The sequence below is a fragment of the Neoarius graeffei genome, chromosome 22, assembly GCF_027579695.1.
Source record: "Neoarius graeffei isolate fNeoGra1 chromosome 22, fNeoGra1.pri, whole genome shotgun sequence".
NCBI classification, from domain to species: domain Eukaryota; kingdom Metazoa; phylum Chordata; class Actinopteri; order Siluriformes; family Ariidae; genus Neoarius; species Neoarius graeffei.
Genome location: NC_083590.1, coordinates 3,219,032 through 3,238,230, shown reverse-complemented (window position 1 = coordinate 3,238,230; position 19,199 = coordinate 3,219,032). Strand labels below are relative to the sequence as shown.

Genomic DNA, 19,199 nt, shown 5'->3' with positions numbered 1-19,199 from the left:
GGGTTTAGTGTTTCCGTGGTAGCGAAGTTGTTTCTGGGTTTAGTGTTTCCGTGGTAGCGAAGTTGTTTCTGGGTTTAGTGTTTCTGTAGCAGTGAAGTTATTTCTGGGTTTAGTGTTTCTGTTGCATTGAAGTTGTTTCTGGGTTTAGTGTTTCTGTATCATTGAAGTTGTTTCTGGGTTTAGTGTTTCTGTAGCAGTGAAGTTATTTCTGGGTTTAGTGTTTCTGTAGCAGTGAAGTTATTTCTGGGTTTAGTGGTTCTGTAGCAGTGAAATTTCCTTCTGGGTTTAATGTTTCTGTAGCAGTTAAGTTCTTTCTGGGTTTAGTGTTTCTGTAGGATCGTTCTTTCTGGGTTTAGTCTTTCTGTAGCAGTGAATTTCTTTCTGGGTTTAGTGTTTCTGCAGGATCATTCTTTCTGGGTTTAGTGTTTCCGCAGCAGTGAAATTATCTCTGGGTTTAGTGTTTCCGTAGCATTGAAGTTATTTCTGGGTTTAGTGTTTCCGCAACATTAAAGTTGTGTCTGGGTTTAGTGTTTCTGTAGCATTGAAGTTGTTTCTGTGTTTAGTGTTTCTGTAGCCGTGAAGTTATTTATGGGTCTAGTGTTTCTGTAACATTGAAGTTGTTTCTGGGTTTAGTTTTTCCGTAGCAGTGAATTTGTTTCTGGGTTCAGTGTTTCCATAGCAGTGAAGTTATTTCTGGGTTTAGTGTTTCTGTTGCATTGAAGTTGTTTCTGGGTTTAGTGTTTCTGTAGCATTGAAGTTGTTTCTGGGTTTAGTGTTTCTGTAGCATTGAAATTGTTTCTGGGTTTAGTGTTTCTGTAGCATTGAAGTTGTTGCTGGGTTTAGTGTTTCCATAGCACTGAAGTAATTTATGTGTTTAGTGTTTCTGTAGCATTGAAGTTGTTTCTGGGTTTAGTGTTTCTGTAGCAGTGAAGTTGTTTCTGGATTTAGTGTTTCCGTAACATTGAAGTTGTTCCTGGGTTTAGTGTTTCCTTAGCAGTGAAGTTGTTTCTGGGTTTAGTGTTTCTGTAGCAGTGAAGTTATTTCTGGGTTTAGTGTTTCTGTAGCAGTGAAGTTGTTTCTGGGTTTAGCATTTCTGTAGCATTCAAGTTGTTTCTGGGTTTAGTGTTTCTGTAGCAGTGAAGTTATTTCTGGGTTTAATGTTTCTGTAGCATTGAAGTTGTTTATGGGTTTAATGTTTCTGTAGCATTGAAGTTGTTTCTGGGTTTAGTGTTTCTGTAGCATTGAAGTTGTTTCTGGGTTTAGTGTTTCTGTAGCAGTGAAGTTGTTTCTGGGTTTAGTGTTTCTGTAGCAGTGAAGTTTCCTTCTGGGTTTAATGTTTCTGTAGCAGTGAAGTTCTTTCTGGGTTTAGTGTTTCTGTATGATCGTTCTTTCTGGGTTTAGTGTTTCTGTAGCAGTGAATTTCTTTCTGGGTTTAGTGTTTCTGTAGCAGTGAATTTCTTTTTGGTTTAGTGTTTCTGTAGCAGTTAAATTCTTTCTGGGTTTAGTGTTTCCGCAGGATCGTTCTTTCTGGGTTTAGTGTTTCTGTAGCAGTGAAGTTCTTTCTGGGTTTAGTGTTTCTGCAGGATCGTTCTTTCTGGGTTTAATGTTTCTGCAGCAGTGAAGTTCTTTCTGGGTTTAGTGTTTCTGTAGCAGTGCTGCAGTTTCTGTGCTTAGTGTGTTTTAGCAGTTATGTTTTTTTCCTGGGTTTAGTGTTTCTGTTCCTCCTTTCAAGACTAAGCTAATTATAATTTAACTAAAAGTTTAACTTGTTTTCAATTATTAAACTATTGAAAATAAATTTGAGCTCTGCCTATGAGTATTACAGCTGTATAAAAAAAGTTACCTTTGTATAAGCTGTAGAATCAGTCTCTCTCTCTCGCGCTCTCTCTCTCGCTCTCTCTCTCTAGTTAAAGCTTTATCTGTAATCCCCCACACACAGATGTGATTAATCGGGCACGTCCTAATTATTGCAGGCCTCGTTCACTTAATTACATCAGAATCATTTAAATATCTGCTTGCTCACTCACACACTCAGTCTGAGTGCGCTACATCTCTGTAGAACACTGATGTCTGGATAAATATCCTGTTCACTTCCTTAGTCCAAAAAGCTCATTCCTTAAGTAGTGCCCTAATGAAATCCCGCAATGCCCTGCATTAGGTTCCTGTAAAAGGATGTAGAAATTAAGATGATCATTGTTGGAGGACAGGTAAGGAGGTTATCCTATTTGAATCAGTAATACAATCAGTGTAACGTTTATTTTATCCAATCATTTTACCCAATTCTTTTAAGAGGCGCCAAAAATTCTGAGGTAGATTTTATATATAGGCCACAAACCACACACCTCCTTCATTATGTAGGCCACATCAACATTAGTGGGTAGAAAAGTGCACTAGGTAGTGAACAGAGTAGATTTTGAGACATGCGGCTGGTTATCCATATCAGTACAATTATTTAATTACTGTAATCCCAAAATAGAAACAAATGTGTAACATGTACACTTATAAGCAGCAAAACAGAATAATGTCTCGTCAAAAACATTTGGCGCTGGCCATGGACCAGGAGGAACCCTTACATATCTCAAAAACCCTCTGAGACCTAATGAACCAGCCTAGATAACCCTCTGAGACCTACAGAACCCTCTGAGACCTAATGAACCAGCCTAGGTAGGCTTCCCATAGCAAAAGAATCCTCCTAGATAATCATCCCAGTCCTACAGAATGTTCCTGAAAAATCCTTGCAGACCTGCAGAACCCTCCCAGATCTAATGAACTATGCTAGATAAGCCTGACAGACTTATAGAACCTTTCTAGATCTCAGCACTTTCATGAGAGACCCTCTCTCTATCTAACACACGCACACACACCATTTCCACTCTCACACTGTGGCAACACATTGATACACCAGCTGTGATACTCTAGCATCCATAACACGTGCGCATGCGCACACGCCTGCACACACACACACACACACACACACACACACACACACACACACAGAGAGAGAGAGAGAGAGAGAGAGAGAGAGAGAGAGAGAGTATGTAGCCTCATATTGATTTTTGAGATTTTCTGCCAATAAATGCAGCTACCACCATTGCTTCACTGCAGCGCACACACACACACACACACACACACACACACACACACACACACACACACACACACACACACACAGAGGCGTCTCTATAATATACACATATTCAGGCTGGACAGTGTGACCTTCACACTGTAAGACTCCGATAAAGAGGTGTGAAGATTATTAACCTTGTCGCTTTCTCTCTATATATCTTTCAGCACTTCTCTCTCTTGCTTGCTCTCTCTCTCTCTTTTTTGTCTGTTGCTCTTTCCCTCCCTCTCCTCTTTTGCCCTCTCTCTGTGCCCAGCTTCATCTCTGAGCGGAATTATTAATTAAAAGAAATCAATTTCCCTCCTAAATATAACTATTATACTTGACATCACACACTGACCCCTCTGTGACATGCTCTCTCTCTCTCCCTCTCTCACACACACACACACACATTTGAGTGTGCAGTATTCCTCACACTAAGTTCTTATACTAATGCACAGTGACTGAGCTCTGCTGTCCTGGCACTGTCTCTTTCTCTAACACACACACACGATCTTGTGTCTGGATTACTGAACTGAAGGTGAAAACTATTAAACATTATGAGCATATATTAGCATATTCCAATAACAATATGTATAAGCTCCGTCCCAATTCGGACGGAGCTTATACAATTCATGACTAGTTAGTATTCTTAGTGGAACGATTCTGACCTTCTGTAAAAGTTCCTAAAATTTCTCTTTCCAGAAAGTTTTTCTGCCCTTGCTGAACATGTGGGTGATGTCCTTCCTTTCTGGTTTTCCAGCACCTCTTCTTCACACCACCCAAAATACATTCCCCATGGTCTCTCCAAAGTCTTCATATGCCCTAGCTAGCTATCCACAGCCTCACTTCTGAACCAGTAGTCTGGTGAGCCAACTAAGTCTTAAAGACCCTGTTCTTCTACTTTATATCATCCTTTACTACTAGTGTCCACTACCTGGTTTTTAGGTTGCCACCATGACAGGCTACGTAAAAATTTTTAAACTCTGCGTATTTGGGCATCCTGTCTCCTAATCCCCAGAGACCCACATAACCCTTCTTGATAACCCTCACAGACCTACAGAACTCTGCCAGATTAACTCTCCCAGACCTACACAACTCTTCTAGATGTACAGAACCCTCTTAGAACTACAGAACCTTCCAGAAGATGATGTCTTTCCTTTCTGGTTTTCCAGCACTTCTTTGACACCACCCAAAATACATTCCCCATGGCCTCTCCAAGGTCTTTGTACACCCTATCTAGCTACCCACAGCCTCTGTTCCAAACCAGTAGTCCAGTGAGTGAACTAGGTCTTAAAGTCCTTGTTTTTCTACTTTAAATCATCCCTTACTACTTGCATCCACCACATGGTTCTCAGGTTGTGACCTTGACAGGCTATTCAAAATTTTTGAGCATAAAATGAGTTAGTAGTGAGAAAGGATTGAAGGGTTGTTGCTTCCCAACTTCAATCCTTTCTCATACTAATTTGTTTTATGAGCCATTTCAATCCAGCTTCCATAAGCACCACAGCACTGAGACAGCTGTCCTACCGTACATGTGGTTAATGATCTCCTGCAGTCGGCTGATAATGTTTTTTTTCAATATCCTCCTCCTCCTAGACTTAAGTGCAGCTTTTGACATGGTCAATCACAATGTTCTCATTTCTCGTCTCTCCTCCATTGGAATCTCTGATCTCACCTTAAGCCTAGGTCACAACCGGACGTACGATTTTTTGGCCATGCAATTTTTGGCACTTCCCAAATCGCTGCGTTTTTTTTGTTTGTGGAGAAAGACGCACGTTGCCCATAAGTTTGTCTTGCAACCTGAAAAAAACATAAGCATCCGTAGAGTTTGTTTGACATGACAAAGAACCTCTGTGGCCGGTCTGCGGCCAGTCTACGGCTCGAAAATCAACACGTCACACGCGCGCCCTCCGTGCGTTTCTTGCGTTTTTTGCACGTAGACCAGCCGTAGGAGCACGTACAGCCGGTTGTGACCTAGGCTTTACAGTGGTTCATATCTCATTAATAGACAGCAGTTTATCACACTTGGTCCAGACAAGTCGTCCATCTCTCCAGTCCAAGCATTTATCAACAAGTGCCTTAGAAGGATTCTGAGAATTTGGTGGCCGGAAACCATCAGGAATGATCTATGGGAGAGAACAGGCCAAGAACCAGCTAAAAGTATCATCAGCAGAAGGAAGTGGTTATGGATCAGCTACAGTCAATGAAAGCCAAAGGAAAACATCACCAAACAGGCACTGGCATGGAACTCATCGGGAAAACGTTGCTGTGGAAGACCAAGGCATACATGGAGAAGAGAGATGGAGGCAGAGATAGCAGCAGAGGGCTACAAGCTGAAAAGACTGGAGAAAATGGCCCAAAATCATGCTCAATGGAAGTTAACTGTTGATGGCCATGGGGTAGAAGGGCGATGATGATGATGATGATGTTTGGGAATAACACCAGAAATAAAAGTTTCTTGCTTGCAGAGTGTATATTCTGCATCCTCACTGAATGTCTGCTGAATATTAAATAGTTCTTGAGGTCAGTTTCTATCCTGTATCTGCCTTATAATGTTAGGTTGATGCCCATCACACCTCACAGTTATTTCATGCATCAGGAGCGCATCATGCAAGCACATGTTCACAGAACACACACACTGAGTCCAATAGTGGAAATAATCAGACACTTCTGCTGACACACTGATTATTCTTCTGTTTAACACGTGATTAAAAGCACATTGACCCACAAATTCAATTCGATAGAAATTCTGATCGGCCTCTGATTACATGATCGTGTTTATATTCTGATCAAGCACTCAGTCACCTTATAAATGGATTATTAGGCTGAGTGTAAATGCAGGTGAATTTGAGTCATATGGAGGAAATATATTAATTTAATTCTTAAACACACGCTATAGTCGATTGGCTTTTTAAATTAAATTTTATTATTATTATTATTATTATTATTATTATAACAATGTTGTAGTAGTAGTGGTAAAACTCACCAAGATCAGTAACTGGACCTGTGTGTGTGTGTGTGTGTGTGTGTGTGTGTGTGTGTGAGAAACGTAAGTGTAAGAGTAAGCGTAACAGCTTGTGGTGTCTCTGAGTGCTGCCAGGTTGGCATGCTTCTCCTGTGTAATTGACTGAGCACATCTTGTGTTCCTCACTCACACTTTCACACCTTCTCTCTCTCTCTCTCTCTCTCTCTCTCTCTAGCCGTCTCTCTGCGTGTTGCACTCTGTCTGTCTGTCTGTCTGTCTGTCTGTCTGTCTGTCTGTCTCTCTCTCTTTTTGTCTGTCTGGGAGTGAGGCCAGGAGAAGGATGTAACATAGGCAGTGAGAGGAGAGTCACGGTGAAAAACAGGAACAAATGCAAGTGTGAAATTATGTACAACTCGACAAGGACACAGAAAGAGAGAGAGAGAGAGAGAGAGAGAGAGAGAGAGGGGAGGAAAGAAATGCATGTAAGCCACAGAGTTCTTCTCTGTAACCGGAGAAGGAAAGATACTGACCCTATTACCATCCTAATATTTAATAGTGCTGCACTGTATAGAGTAATATATACACCGCATACTAACTAATACAGTGTAGATACAGAAACATATATTTATTTTGTTATCCAGTGATGACCATCACAGGCAAAGTGTTTCTTTTAACTGGCCAGAACAAACACGGTTCTACATTTTCACAACCAATCAGTCGAGTATGTGCATTTTCCCAGCTAATCAAAAGGCAATATACAGTGGTGTAATGGGGACAGACAGACAGATAGACAGGGAGACAGACAGATAAAGAGAGAGAGAGGGAAGTTCTAGCTTCCAGCAAAGTTTAAAATTGACTTCAGCTGAAACCGGACAGAAGGAAGAATTAGGACACATATTTAGGACTCTCTCTCTCTCTCTCTCTCTCTCTCTCTCTCTCTGTCTCTCTGGAAGGGGGACAAACAGGCAGGTAATGCATGATGAATCTTACCCGTGTGTGAGTGCAGTAACACCATGGGTGAAAGAGACAGACAAAGAGCTGGTGGTGTTTGGTCCCTGCCATGCCCCCACACTGAACTTTTAGTTTAGGGCAATGTGAAAAGCGTGTGGTGAAAAAGAGAACAATAAAGGGACTCTGTGGCTCTGAGGAAGAGTCCTTCACACCCAGACACACACCGGGTTCTACACGCTCTCTGTCCTGTTTCATCTTGGCATCTATTTAAATACGTAACGAGCTACAGTGAGTGGATCAGCCAGTGGCCGGTCATCCTGATCGTCCTTTTGATTCAGAAACTGGCAGGATGGCACCTATGTTTTTTTTTTCCCTTTCTACAACTGGCACTGCCTAAAGACCCACACCAACTACTGACCCACAGACCAACTACACTCACAAATACTGACCTAAAGAACTACACACCAATTACAGACCCACAGGGAAACTACAAACAGAGACCAACTACACCCACTCGGCTACAGACAGACTAGAGCCTGCAACCATAAACCTTACGAAGTACACACCACCTACAGATGCTCTACGTCATATCAGCTTTTGGCTATAGAGGATATGAGCTAGTAGTCCTCACACTCAGTTAATCAGCTGTTTAATAATCTGCAGCCTCATCACTGTTCAGTTAAAAATTAACTTTGAGGACACATTTGAATTTGTTTCTCTTCATTAATGTTACATGCTGTACTCAACCGCCAACAGTGATGAAGACCTGACCAAAGGGCACAGAGGGAGCACAAAACAATGGCTGAAAAATAAGATGTATAACACCCTCGGGGTTAGAGAGTGTATGTGTGAAGACAGTCCGTGACCGCTAGCCATGTGAGCCATTCAGCACCTCCTACACCCACTGATTCACCTCACACCTCACACTGAGTGTATACACACACACACACACACACACACACACACACACACAGAGTACAGAAACATCCGGGTTAAAATAATTATAACTATATTCAATACACTCAAAGACCTACACAACAACTAGGTACAGACCCACACAGCAACTGCAAACCCAGAGAACTACAAACGCACAACCACAGATTCACAGAAATAAGAGCAACAACATAACACTAACAAATCAAATTCAGACCCACAGAACCAGCAATGATACACAACTACCAATCCACAGAACTACACAACACTGAGAGACTCACATATACAGAACATGACTACACAACTACAGACCCCAAAACAGGCCCAGCAGACCAAAAACAGATCTACACAACTACAGAACCAAATTAATTATTCAACGAAGGACCCACAAGAACACAAGGGCCAGAGAACTATACATCCACAGGACCAGAGAACCACAGAGCCACAGGACTACAGACCAACAGAGGCAAAGGACTACAGAGCCTCAGAATTACAAGACTACATAGCCAAAGGACTACAGAGCCACCCAACTACAGAGTCACAGGACTACAGAACCAAGGGACCACAGAGCTTCAGAATTACAGAAGCACAAGACTACAAAGCCACAAGATAACAAGACTACAGAGCCACAGGCTCTACAGGACACCAAAGCCACAGGACTACAGACCCACAGGACAACAGAGCCAATGGAATCATACCTGTCAACCCTCCCGTTTTTCCCGGGAAATCCCTTATTTTGACTTATTTCCCGCTGACTTCCCATTTTTTTATTTTCCCGAAAATATCCCGTATTTTCACATTATATAAAAGTCCCGTATTTTCACAATATAAAAAAGTCGGTAGGTCCAGAATTCATGATGCGCCTCTGACAGGAGTTTACAGCAGGAAGTCGGGCCATGAATTCATGTCCCCGCCCTCTCAGGCATCAGTAATTACATAACTACGTCCGGAGGCAAGGCTGAGCAAATGATTAGGTCCAGTGTTGCCAGATTGGGAGGTTTCCCGCCCAAGTTGGGCGGTTTCAAGTGCATTTTGGCGGGTTTTGAACATATTTTGGGCTGGAAAACGTCAGCAGTATCTGGCAACACTGATTAGGTCTGAGGTGAAGATGGCGATGCTAATAGCTAAGAAAAACATTAGCCTCTCTTTCTTTGATGATTTCAGCAAGTGCGTGGCTGGAATGTTCCCAGACTCTTCCATCGCAAAGAAATTTTCCATGGGGAAAACGAAAGCCTCCCAAATAATCAAAGGTAAGCTACACATGTTTACATTAAGTATGTCCTGGCTAAGACCTCATAAATAGCCTAGTGTCAACTAATTGGTGTATTAACTGTTTTATCCACTCATTGTCTATTTTATTTTCTATCCGAAACTTACCCATTTTAAATCACTCTTGGTTTAATATCTTATATTACTCTTTATTACTCTTTATTACTCTATCTATCTATCTATCTATCTATCTATCTATCTATCTATCTATCTATCTATCTATCTAGTGTTCCGAGGCCATGACTATGGTAAAACCATAATAAATTGCAATGGAATTGAATTTATTGACGGGTTATATAATGACCTTTCTTATTTTAACATAAGATACGTATTTTAGCCCTTAATTTGGGAAATAACTGGTACCACTGAAAGCAAATAAAAATAAATGTATAGTTTATTCACAAATGCACTCTACATTTTTAAACAAAAACACAGCCAAGAACATTTCACACTACAGACCTGGATTAAAAGTGAAGGGTTATCAAAATTGTCAATAAAACATTTTTCAGTCATAATAAGTAAAATATAGGGAAAGTGTCATTGAATGAAATGTGTGGCCCCCAGCTCTATGTTTGGCTCCCCAAGGTCAGTGCTTGTGCTTATTCCAGAACACTCTGCTGTTACTGCTGAGGTTCCTGACAAAGAGCTGCTTTCAATAATGATCAATTTTTAAACAACATGCCACAATTTTAAAATATAAAATGTTAAAATATACCCCTCCCCCCAACACCACCATCATGTGTATTGGACAGTAGGCTAATGGGCCAAAAGAACCTGTTATTTCACAGTTTGTGACCCTGCCAACAATCAGCCAGATCAGAGGCAAGAGTATGGGCAAAATTGATGTGTTTTTTCTTTTTTCTTTTAAAATCTGGAAATATCGTAACCGACCAGCCTCCCCTGTTTGAAAGACTACCAGCCGCCACTGCTACAGAGCCACTACAGACCCGCAGAACTACAGAGCCAAAGGACTATGCAGCAACTACAGACCCACAACTATCAATCTAAAGAACTACAAGCCCACAGGACCACAGAGCTGCACGGCTATAAAACCTACAACTGAGACCCCTAGAACTATGTGGCTACTACACCTCTACAAATACAGACTCAAAATTATAGAACAAAACTGCATGGCAACACAGCCACGACTAAAGACCCACAAAACAAACTTAATACAGACCCACAACTACGGTCACAGAACGAGAAGGAGGAAAATCCACATCTAGACGAACTTCTTCCAACTATAGACTCACCTCACAGGTATGACTGTTAATGGGAGTGTTTATGTAACGCACATCCAGGTGGCTGTGTGCGGAAAGCAGATGAAGTTTATCATTGTTAAGCTGTGTTTTTCAGTGGAGGCACCAGGGCAGCATTTAGCAGCACAAACAGACTGAGTCAGAGTCTCACACACACACACACACACACACACACAACCACCCACAGTCTGCTTCTAATCATCCTCTCGCTCTCTCTCTCTCTGTGCCTTCATCTCCCTCATGTTTTTCAGCACAAGTATGCACTTCTTCACTCCTTCCATTCATCCATTTTTCTCTTGTCCATGCACTCCAGCTGCAGCATCATTTCGCTCATCTCTCCGTCTCTCTCCTGGCATGAAAAACTGCTGATGCTCTCTCTCATTCTCTCCCTGTCTTTCATTCCTCTCTGATGGATCCCTCGTACCTTTTCATAGGAGTAACACACTCCTCTCTTCCCCTCAGTAACCTCTGGACTCTCTGACAGAACAGAGAGAGAGAGAGAGAGAGAGAAAGCAATTGTTGAAGATGGGTGTCATGCTTTCTGCATTCACAGACACACAGAAAACAAATCTTACCAAATCAGAGGTTTAGCTTTGCTATAGGAAACACACTGAGCAGAGAGAGAGAGAGAGAGAGAGAGAGATTGTGCATGGTTTAACGTTAGTGTTCACGTCTGTGTGGGTGTGTTTATGACTCACACCATTTCCGCTACGGACTTCAGCATACACACCTGTGCTTCAGTGTGTGTGGGTGCACACACACACACACACACACTGCACTTTCAGGAGGATTGTACTGTACAAAAGACTGCTACCTTTGTCACCACAAGATGCGAACCATATGGCAATGAGCAGCCAGTGTTTCTGAGAAGGTTGTGAAAAGGTGCTCCAACAGCAGTGCAACTTTAGATCTGTAGCATAATTTCTTCATTTCAGCCCAAACTTGCAAACACAATAAGACCAGTTCAAGAGAGAAAATTTATGAGCAAAGATGAGCAAGACAGTTGAACTACATTTTACATAATCTCTCCATCGATCTTGCAGAAATAATTCACTGAGATCTTTTTTCATATGTTTATGAAATTTATAGTCGAGGCATATGTTACAGGTGACTTTTGAAATCAGGTGAATCTGGATTCATCGAGGTGATTCTAGATTTACTGAGGTGAGTTAGGATTTAGGGAACGGGTTAGGATAGGGTAATCTAGTGGAATATTTCATTCTCAATTTAAATTCAATTCCCATTGAGGATAGTCAAAAGCAGGGGAAAAAAGCAAATTAAATTAGACAGAAAGACGGGGCTATAGGTGTAATTCTGGGTCGAGAGGTATTTAACAGTTATTCCACAAAATCGAGTCGTACATGAGCTGATGGGTGACGAGACTCTTAGCACCGAGTTGTCTATAATCCATGTACGATGAGATTGAGTGGAATAACTGTTTTATTCTATCCACATTCACTGGATTTTGAGAAACAGAGCATTTTTATTTTATTTTTTGCAAATTCGATAAATAAAAAGTTTATACAAAACATTTGACAATCATTTCCGCTGAGAATGTAAATAAACCGGCGAAACGACAGGAGCAATTTGTGAAAAATGCGATAATAATAATAATAATTCTTGAAAAATAAGATACATTCTTACCATCAAATACTTTTATTCCATATTTTGTTGCTTTTTTTGTTTTTTTTTTGGCATTTTGTTTTTGAGTAGAGTTTTGATTTCGTCCTCGGTTGGTTCAGCAACACGCCCCGCCATTTTGTTTTTCTTTACTTACCTTATATGAGCTGATATCCTAGTAGTAGAGTAACCAATCAGAGCGCATGATTGCTCATATCCAGTGAATGTGGAGAGAATAAAAGAGGATAGAAGATATAAAGGGAGTGGCGTAAGTGAGAAACGGGGGAAAGGTGAATAGAGAGTAGTTATTAAAGTGTACTCATTCTTTTATGAATCCCCAAAAAACCCTTTTGAGAATGTTGACCTAATTCACCGAGGGAAATCAAGAATCACCTGATTTCAAAAATCACCAGTAACACATACAAATATGACCTTTCTCTGGGCATCTATGCTTTTTGGAAGGGTTTTTTTTCCCCCTTTGGGGGGGTCAACTTGGAATTTTTCCAGTTCCCAATACAATGAATTGCACCAGAGACGTCACTTTTATTATTTTGGGGGTTGAGCCACAACTGGAAGAGGCGGGGTTAAGGGCATGCATCCCCTTCAGGATAAAAATTAGCCTTGGAATGTTTCTTTGTCAGTACTTTTAGAGTAAAGCGCATGAAGCCCTCCAGTAGGCCTCATCATAATATCTACTGAACATGGATCTACTGATATAAACACCATCCGTCAGCTCACAGCAGTCACTGAGCGAAGGCTTTATAACCCAGAAGATCTCCTTTATTACACAAGTTACTGCTGTTGCTAAGAAGGTGATTCATTTACACAGTTAACAGATTTGTTCAGTCTTGGTTTGCTTCAGTCAGAAAGAGCAGAACTCATCAGGTGGAACAAAACTGACATTTTTTTAAATTGTTCATAAAATATTCATTCAATGACAGAAAAGTCTCAGCTGAAAACTAGAAACCTTAGATTTACTTTTTTTTTTTTTACCACTAACCTCCATCAGACCTTTTGGCCTGCTGTCCGTCTCTCTTTCTTCTCTCTCCCTTTAATCACGTCATCATCTAAAACTCCAGACATGAGTAATAAATCATTAAATTCTGTGTATTCGATTGAACCGACAACATTTTCTCACCAGACCAGCTTTTCACTGAGCTGCTGGGGCTGAAGACTTTTCACATCTCCGTCTAATAATCAAGAAAATTAAGGATTTACAGCTTCAAAAGCCATCTGTTACCGACCACACAAGTCTCCCATCCCAGTACTAACCAGGCCCTTAAGGCACATTGGGCGGCACTGGTCTCCCCTTCTATGGCCCTCAGCCACTATACAGCTAGGATTACAGCGGGGGGCGTGTCTGCATCTGTATTACACTGTGTCTCACCAGATGGCAGTGGCGGCTGGTAGTCTCTCAAACAGGGGAGGCTGGTCGGTTACGATATTTCCAGATTTTAAAGAAAAAAGAAAAAACACATCAATTTTGCCCATACTCTTGCCTCTGATCTGGCTGATTGTTGGCAGCGTCACAAACTGTGAAATAACAGGTTCTTTTGGCCCATTAGCCTACTGTCCAATATACATGATGGTGGTGTTGGGGGGTATATTTTAACATCTTATATTTTAAAATTGCGGCATGTTGTTTAAAAATTGATCATTATTGAAAGCAGCTCTTTGTGAGGAACCTCAGCAGTAACAGCAGAGTGTTCTGGAATAGGCACAAGCACTGACCTTGGGGAGCCAAACATAGAGCTGGGGGCCACACATTTCATTCAATGACACTTTCCCTATATTTTACTTATTTTGACTGAGAAATGTTTTATTGACAATTTTGATAACCCTTCACATTTAATCCAGGTCTGTAGTGTGAAATGTTCTCGGCTGTGTTTTTGTTTAAAAATGTTTTCCAAATTGCAGCTGTGTTTAATTCATATCCAGAAAAACATATATTCCAATATAATATACTCAGCATAAACATTTTAAATAGATTCTATATTTTTGGTCCATCCATGACATATTACTAAAGTAGCCTATTTACTGTTGTTGATGTGGGTCACTTGCTGTTAGCCAATTCACTTTCTCGTACCAGGAGAGCTGAAAGGAACGAGTATTATTCCCTACCTTTTTCACCAAGTCAATTTGAGGCGTTGGTCTACCCCGCTCTTTAATTTTAATTTTTTCCTCGAAAGGAAGACTGGCAAATGGCTTCGCCAAAATTAAATCAGCAATGCTTGGCATCCGTGCGCAGCTTTCTTGCTAGCTGACTAGCCCCCTCAAGTTCAGTCACTCAAATAAACGAAATTTCTGGAACCAAGATAGCAAACTTGACAACACTATATTTACACTTTATTTACAATGAAAATATATACAAACTAAAAAAGCTGGTAGAAACTGTATGTAATGAATGAAATCGAAATGTAAGCTGATCTCTTACAATACAGCACAGCACTTGCGAATCCGCATGGGACTGAACTGAGATTCACCGCTGCCTGTCTATATTTGAAACAAGCTGTCAATCAAAGAAAATATCCGGCCGCTTTCACCAATCACCAGTCTCCTCGCGGAAACTGCCAATGTCCCTCCCACTGTGAGGCTGGGAGTCCGTGGGCGGGCGTTTTCGCAGTATTTGTCCAATAACCATCTTGCATTTTGAGATTGAAAGCGCAGAGCTCCCAAATGCCATTGAAGTGCACTGAGGCTGGGCTGCATCGCGCTGTCACGAGGGGGAAAAACTCATGCATGCATTAGGTGAACTGGGGAAAGTTATAAGGGAATGATTTCGCACTGTAGTTGGGTTGAGCACATATATTTCTATGATTCTGGATCTGAAATAGCAATGTTATAAGGTCAGCTATAACATAAGCCTAACGCAATTCATCCTACACGATGTTCGTCATTTTTAGAGGAGGCTGAGCCTCCCTCGTTGTCTTAGAGCAATCGCCCATGGTAGGTACCATTTTTATGATGGTCTTTGGTATGACCCAACCGCGAGTAGAACTCGCTAATAAAACAGACTAGGTGTAAATTGCCCAAAAAACAAAATTGGAGGATCTCACATTGTCCTGTGTGCTCTTGAGTCTTCATTACTAAACCTGAATTGTTTGAGTTCTAATCCTGTGGCATGAGATAGTGGGACGGTCAATAACCAGTGTGTATTTGTGTTTATTTGGTTTCCTCATGTTGGTGTAATGAGTATTTGAACCAACACTTTGCGATGAAGCTACAGGTTACACAGTCATGACATCTACACAGATTATGGTTTTAATTAAAGTGTGTAGAATACAGAAAGCATGGTTTTATGAGTTCACTTTCTTTTTTTTTAATTGAGATGTCACTTATATGCAACAGAGAAAAAAAGCATGAAGCATAACAAAAGGCAGCACGGCTCAAGTTTGACGCTTCACTGCTGCACCTCTGATGCAGGTTTGTGGGGTGAAATGCTTATAAAATGGAACTGAATGAGGTCGTGACGTGACATGTCCAGTGTGAAATGGCCTTTAGAGTTCTCCTCAGAGTGCAGCCTGCTGCTCTGTGATACTGCATGAGCAGGAGTTTTTTTAAAAAAACTGTCTTATATGAAGGAAGAGTTAGCTTGTGCCCTCACTGGTTCATTGTGGTCATATGATGGGGAGCTCTAGCTCACAGATGGGAGATTTTGATGATGATGATGGTAATGGTGAAGATGATGGTGATGATTATCATGGTGATGATGATGACAGTGAAGATGATGATGATGATGATGATGGTGATTATGGTAATGGTGAAGATGATGGGGAAGACGATGATGGTGATGATTATGATGGTGATGATGATGACAGTGAAGAAGAAGATGATGATGATGATGATGATGATGACAGTGAAGAAGAAGAAGAAGATGATGATGATGATGATGATGGTGATGGTGATGATGGTAATGGTGAAGATGATGGTGAAGACAATGATGGTGATGATTATGATGGTGATGATGACAGTGAAGATGATGATGGTGATGATGTGATGATGGTAATGGTGAAGATGATGGTGAAGACTATGATGGTGATGATGATGACAGTGAAGATGATGATGGTGATGATGATGATTGTGATGATGGTGAAGATGATGGCAATGATGATGAAGCTGATGATGATGGGAATGATGATGATGGTGGTGGTGAAGATGATGATGGTGGTGGTGAAGATGATGAGGACTAAAGTGTTAGCCAGTATTAACCAAAAGCTGCTACATGGATATCCAGCACATCAGAAAACTTGCTCTGGCAACGAACATGTCTGACATCACCTGTGAGGACCACAGTCAACATGCTGACATCAACAACAAACTAAATCTCTCATTATGGACTTTAAACAACAACAGTGGCAGGAATGGCAACAGCATTCAGAAGCGAAGCTGGACAGCAACCCTGCGTGACCTACTCACCAAAACACAGTTAACGTGTTAATTTAGAATTACATTTGCAAAAAAAATGATGACACTTTTGGTTCAATAAATTCAGTCATTGATACTTATAATTTAATACATCTTCTGAAAATATTTCTAATATCATACAACAGCACAAACTCTGAGATTAGCTTATCTTCTAATGCATCAAGCAATTCTGACAGTGTACTGCTCAGTGGCTTTAGTTTCCATGGCTGAGGTGTAACCATAGAGATTGAGGGCATACTCACACTAGGAACGATTGCCTTGTGCCACTCCCGAGAGTTAATCCCCCACCCCCGCTGGTCTGCACTCGTTCCGGTCCTGAGTGCACTTATATCATTTCGATGCAGCTTTACAATTCCCATTCATCAATAAGGTGAGAATCAGACCTGTTGTTACCCCAAATATTCTCCAATGAGTTGAAAAATGCATGCTATAGCATTCGAGTTCCATGTCGTTAGTGATCCCACTGCGCGCAAGCCCAACTGACCTACACCCAAGTGCAAGCAGGTCAAGTCAACTGCACCTGATCACACTAGTCAAACGAACTGGACTTTGGGGGTCAAACATGCTTGAGTGCTGTATGTTTCATTTGGTGGGTGTACACCCTTAGTTGTGGTCACTGGAGCTGTCCCTAATAGTCCCTCATGTCCACCATAAAGATAACTGCAACAGGGGAGCCATGCCATTCATAAGCATTCCTGTCATCTTCCTCACCAAGAACTCTACAGACGGCTCAAAGAACCTCCAGACAGCTACATCCAAGCAAAAAAATACCCTCCTCAAGAACACCATGGCACCAACTGCCATAGTGATTGTCCCACAAGGATACCCTAAAGCCTTACACATCTCAAAACAAATCCAAGTCTCAGCATTTCTTCAGTGTTCAATCTAACCTGGATCCTGTAGATTTGTATCTGTTGCTGTAATCATAAACACCGTCCTGTTGCTCACCCCAGGACACTTATTCACAATCTACTCAAAGTGAACATCCTGAACACACCATCATTACTGTTTGTCTCCTCTTCTACACCTCTACACTCTAATGATTTCCTAATCTGGTGTCACCCGGAAGAGGATGGGTTCACTTGGGAGACTGGTTTTTCTCAAGGTTTCTTCCTCAGGCCATCTCAGAAAGCTGCTTTGACATGTAGCAGTAACAAGGTATACAGGACCAGGTTTGTGTTTCATAACCTTCTGCATTGACATCAGCATCAGCAACAACAGCCACTGACAGAACGACACAACTGGTTGGACGTTTGTGTTACAGTCTGTACTGTGTGAGGGTGTGTTTCAGAAACATACCATTTCAACTAAGAATTCTGGCACACACGCTTCGTTCAACACACACACACACACACACACACACACATACACACACACTTCATACCCCTGAGGGCAACACACTTTCCCATTGTGCAGTTCTGCTTTTCTATTAGACATGCTGAGATACACTCCATCTGTGCATGCGTGTGTGTGTGTGTGATACCTTTGCTGCCATGATCATGGATGATCCTCCCTTCACTCCGAGGATGGGTGTGCGTGTTTGTGCGGAGATGAAGTCGAGGATTTGAGCGATGGCCTCCTGATCCGTGTCATCGCCGAACACAACTCCCTGAAGCCAGTGCTGAGTCATGAGATCACACACACTCTTGATGATGCTGCTTGGATCCGTCTCGTTCATCCGCACCACTTCGACATTCCCTACCCCTTCGTTCACAAACCCATTGTTCCCTTGATCCCGCCACTCCTCTTTGTTATCCCTTGTTCCGTACAGAGTCACTTCACTTGAGTTTCCCACCAGGACCACAGCGATGGTGAGGCCCTGCAGCAGCTTCGACCCCACCCACTGCTTGGACCATGGCCGCTGTTCGAGACCCGGGTCAGGCCATGCCCCTGGGATGTAATTGGTCACGCCCCCGGACCCTCGGTCCCGTCGTGATTGACAGCCAGGAGACGAAACCAGCAGAAAGAGAAGAAGTAGAAGGAAAGTATGAAGTGAAAATAAAAAAGGGCGGGGCAAACTGGGTAAAGGTTGGGTGAGTGACACGTGACATGCCCACTGTCCCAGAGGGGGTGGAGACAAACAGCAGCGACCATAAACAAGCATGATGGAGGAGGAGCGAGAGACCTATGGAGATAGAGAGATAAAAGAGACAGGTTTAGTAAAATAAACATACACGGAACGAAGCAAGATAATCACAGCTGTTATGGAGGATATAAATTCTGCCTGAAGGATAGAGTATCACTGTGTTTTAGTGAAAGAAGGAGAGAAATGGAGAGAAGGAGAGAGAGAAAGACAGATAGCTCTCAGTGGAGAAAAGACAAAGAAGGAGGCAGGAGTGGAGTGGCGTTATAAATGACTGAAGGGTACGAGACAATCCCTCACTCTCACTTTTTCTGTCTCTGAGTGAAAGACAGAGAGAGAGAGAGAGAGAGAGAGATGTAGAACCAGAGAGAGAGAGAGAGAGAGCAAGACAGAGGGATGTGTAGAGAGAGTGAAACAGAGGTAAAGATAAACCTCTTACAATCACTACTTTTCAAGCAGCACTCAGTTTCCATGACAACAGTTACAATAGGCCTACCTACACACACACACACACACACACACACACACCGTTACATAGGTAGACTCCTTATATACAGATTCATGAAACACACATGAAAGAAACCTTGT

At 41.8% G+C, this 19,199-nt stretch overlaps 1 protein-coding gene across 1 annotated transcript in view; it reads right to left on the bottom strand.

Annotated features, from left to right (window-relative positions):
* LOC132870262 (glutamate receptor ionotropic, NMDA 2B-like) overlaps positions 1-19,199 on the bottom strand; it is a 78,346-nt gene that overhangs the window by 32,977 nt on the left and 26,170 nt on the right. The window contains exon 7 of the mRNA XM_060903902.1: positions 18,012-18,653. Within this exon, the coding sequence (XP_060759885.1) occupies positions 18,012-18,653 (642 nt within the window). The remainder of the gene's footprint in view (positions 1-18,011; positions 18,654-19,199) is intronic.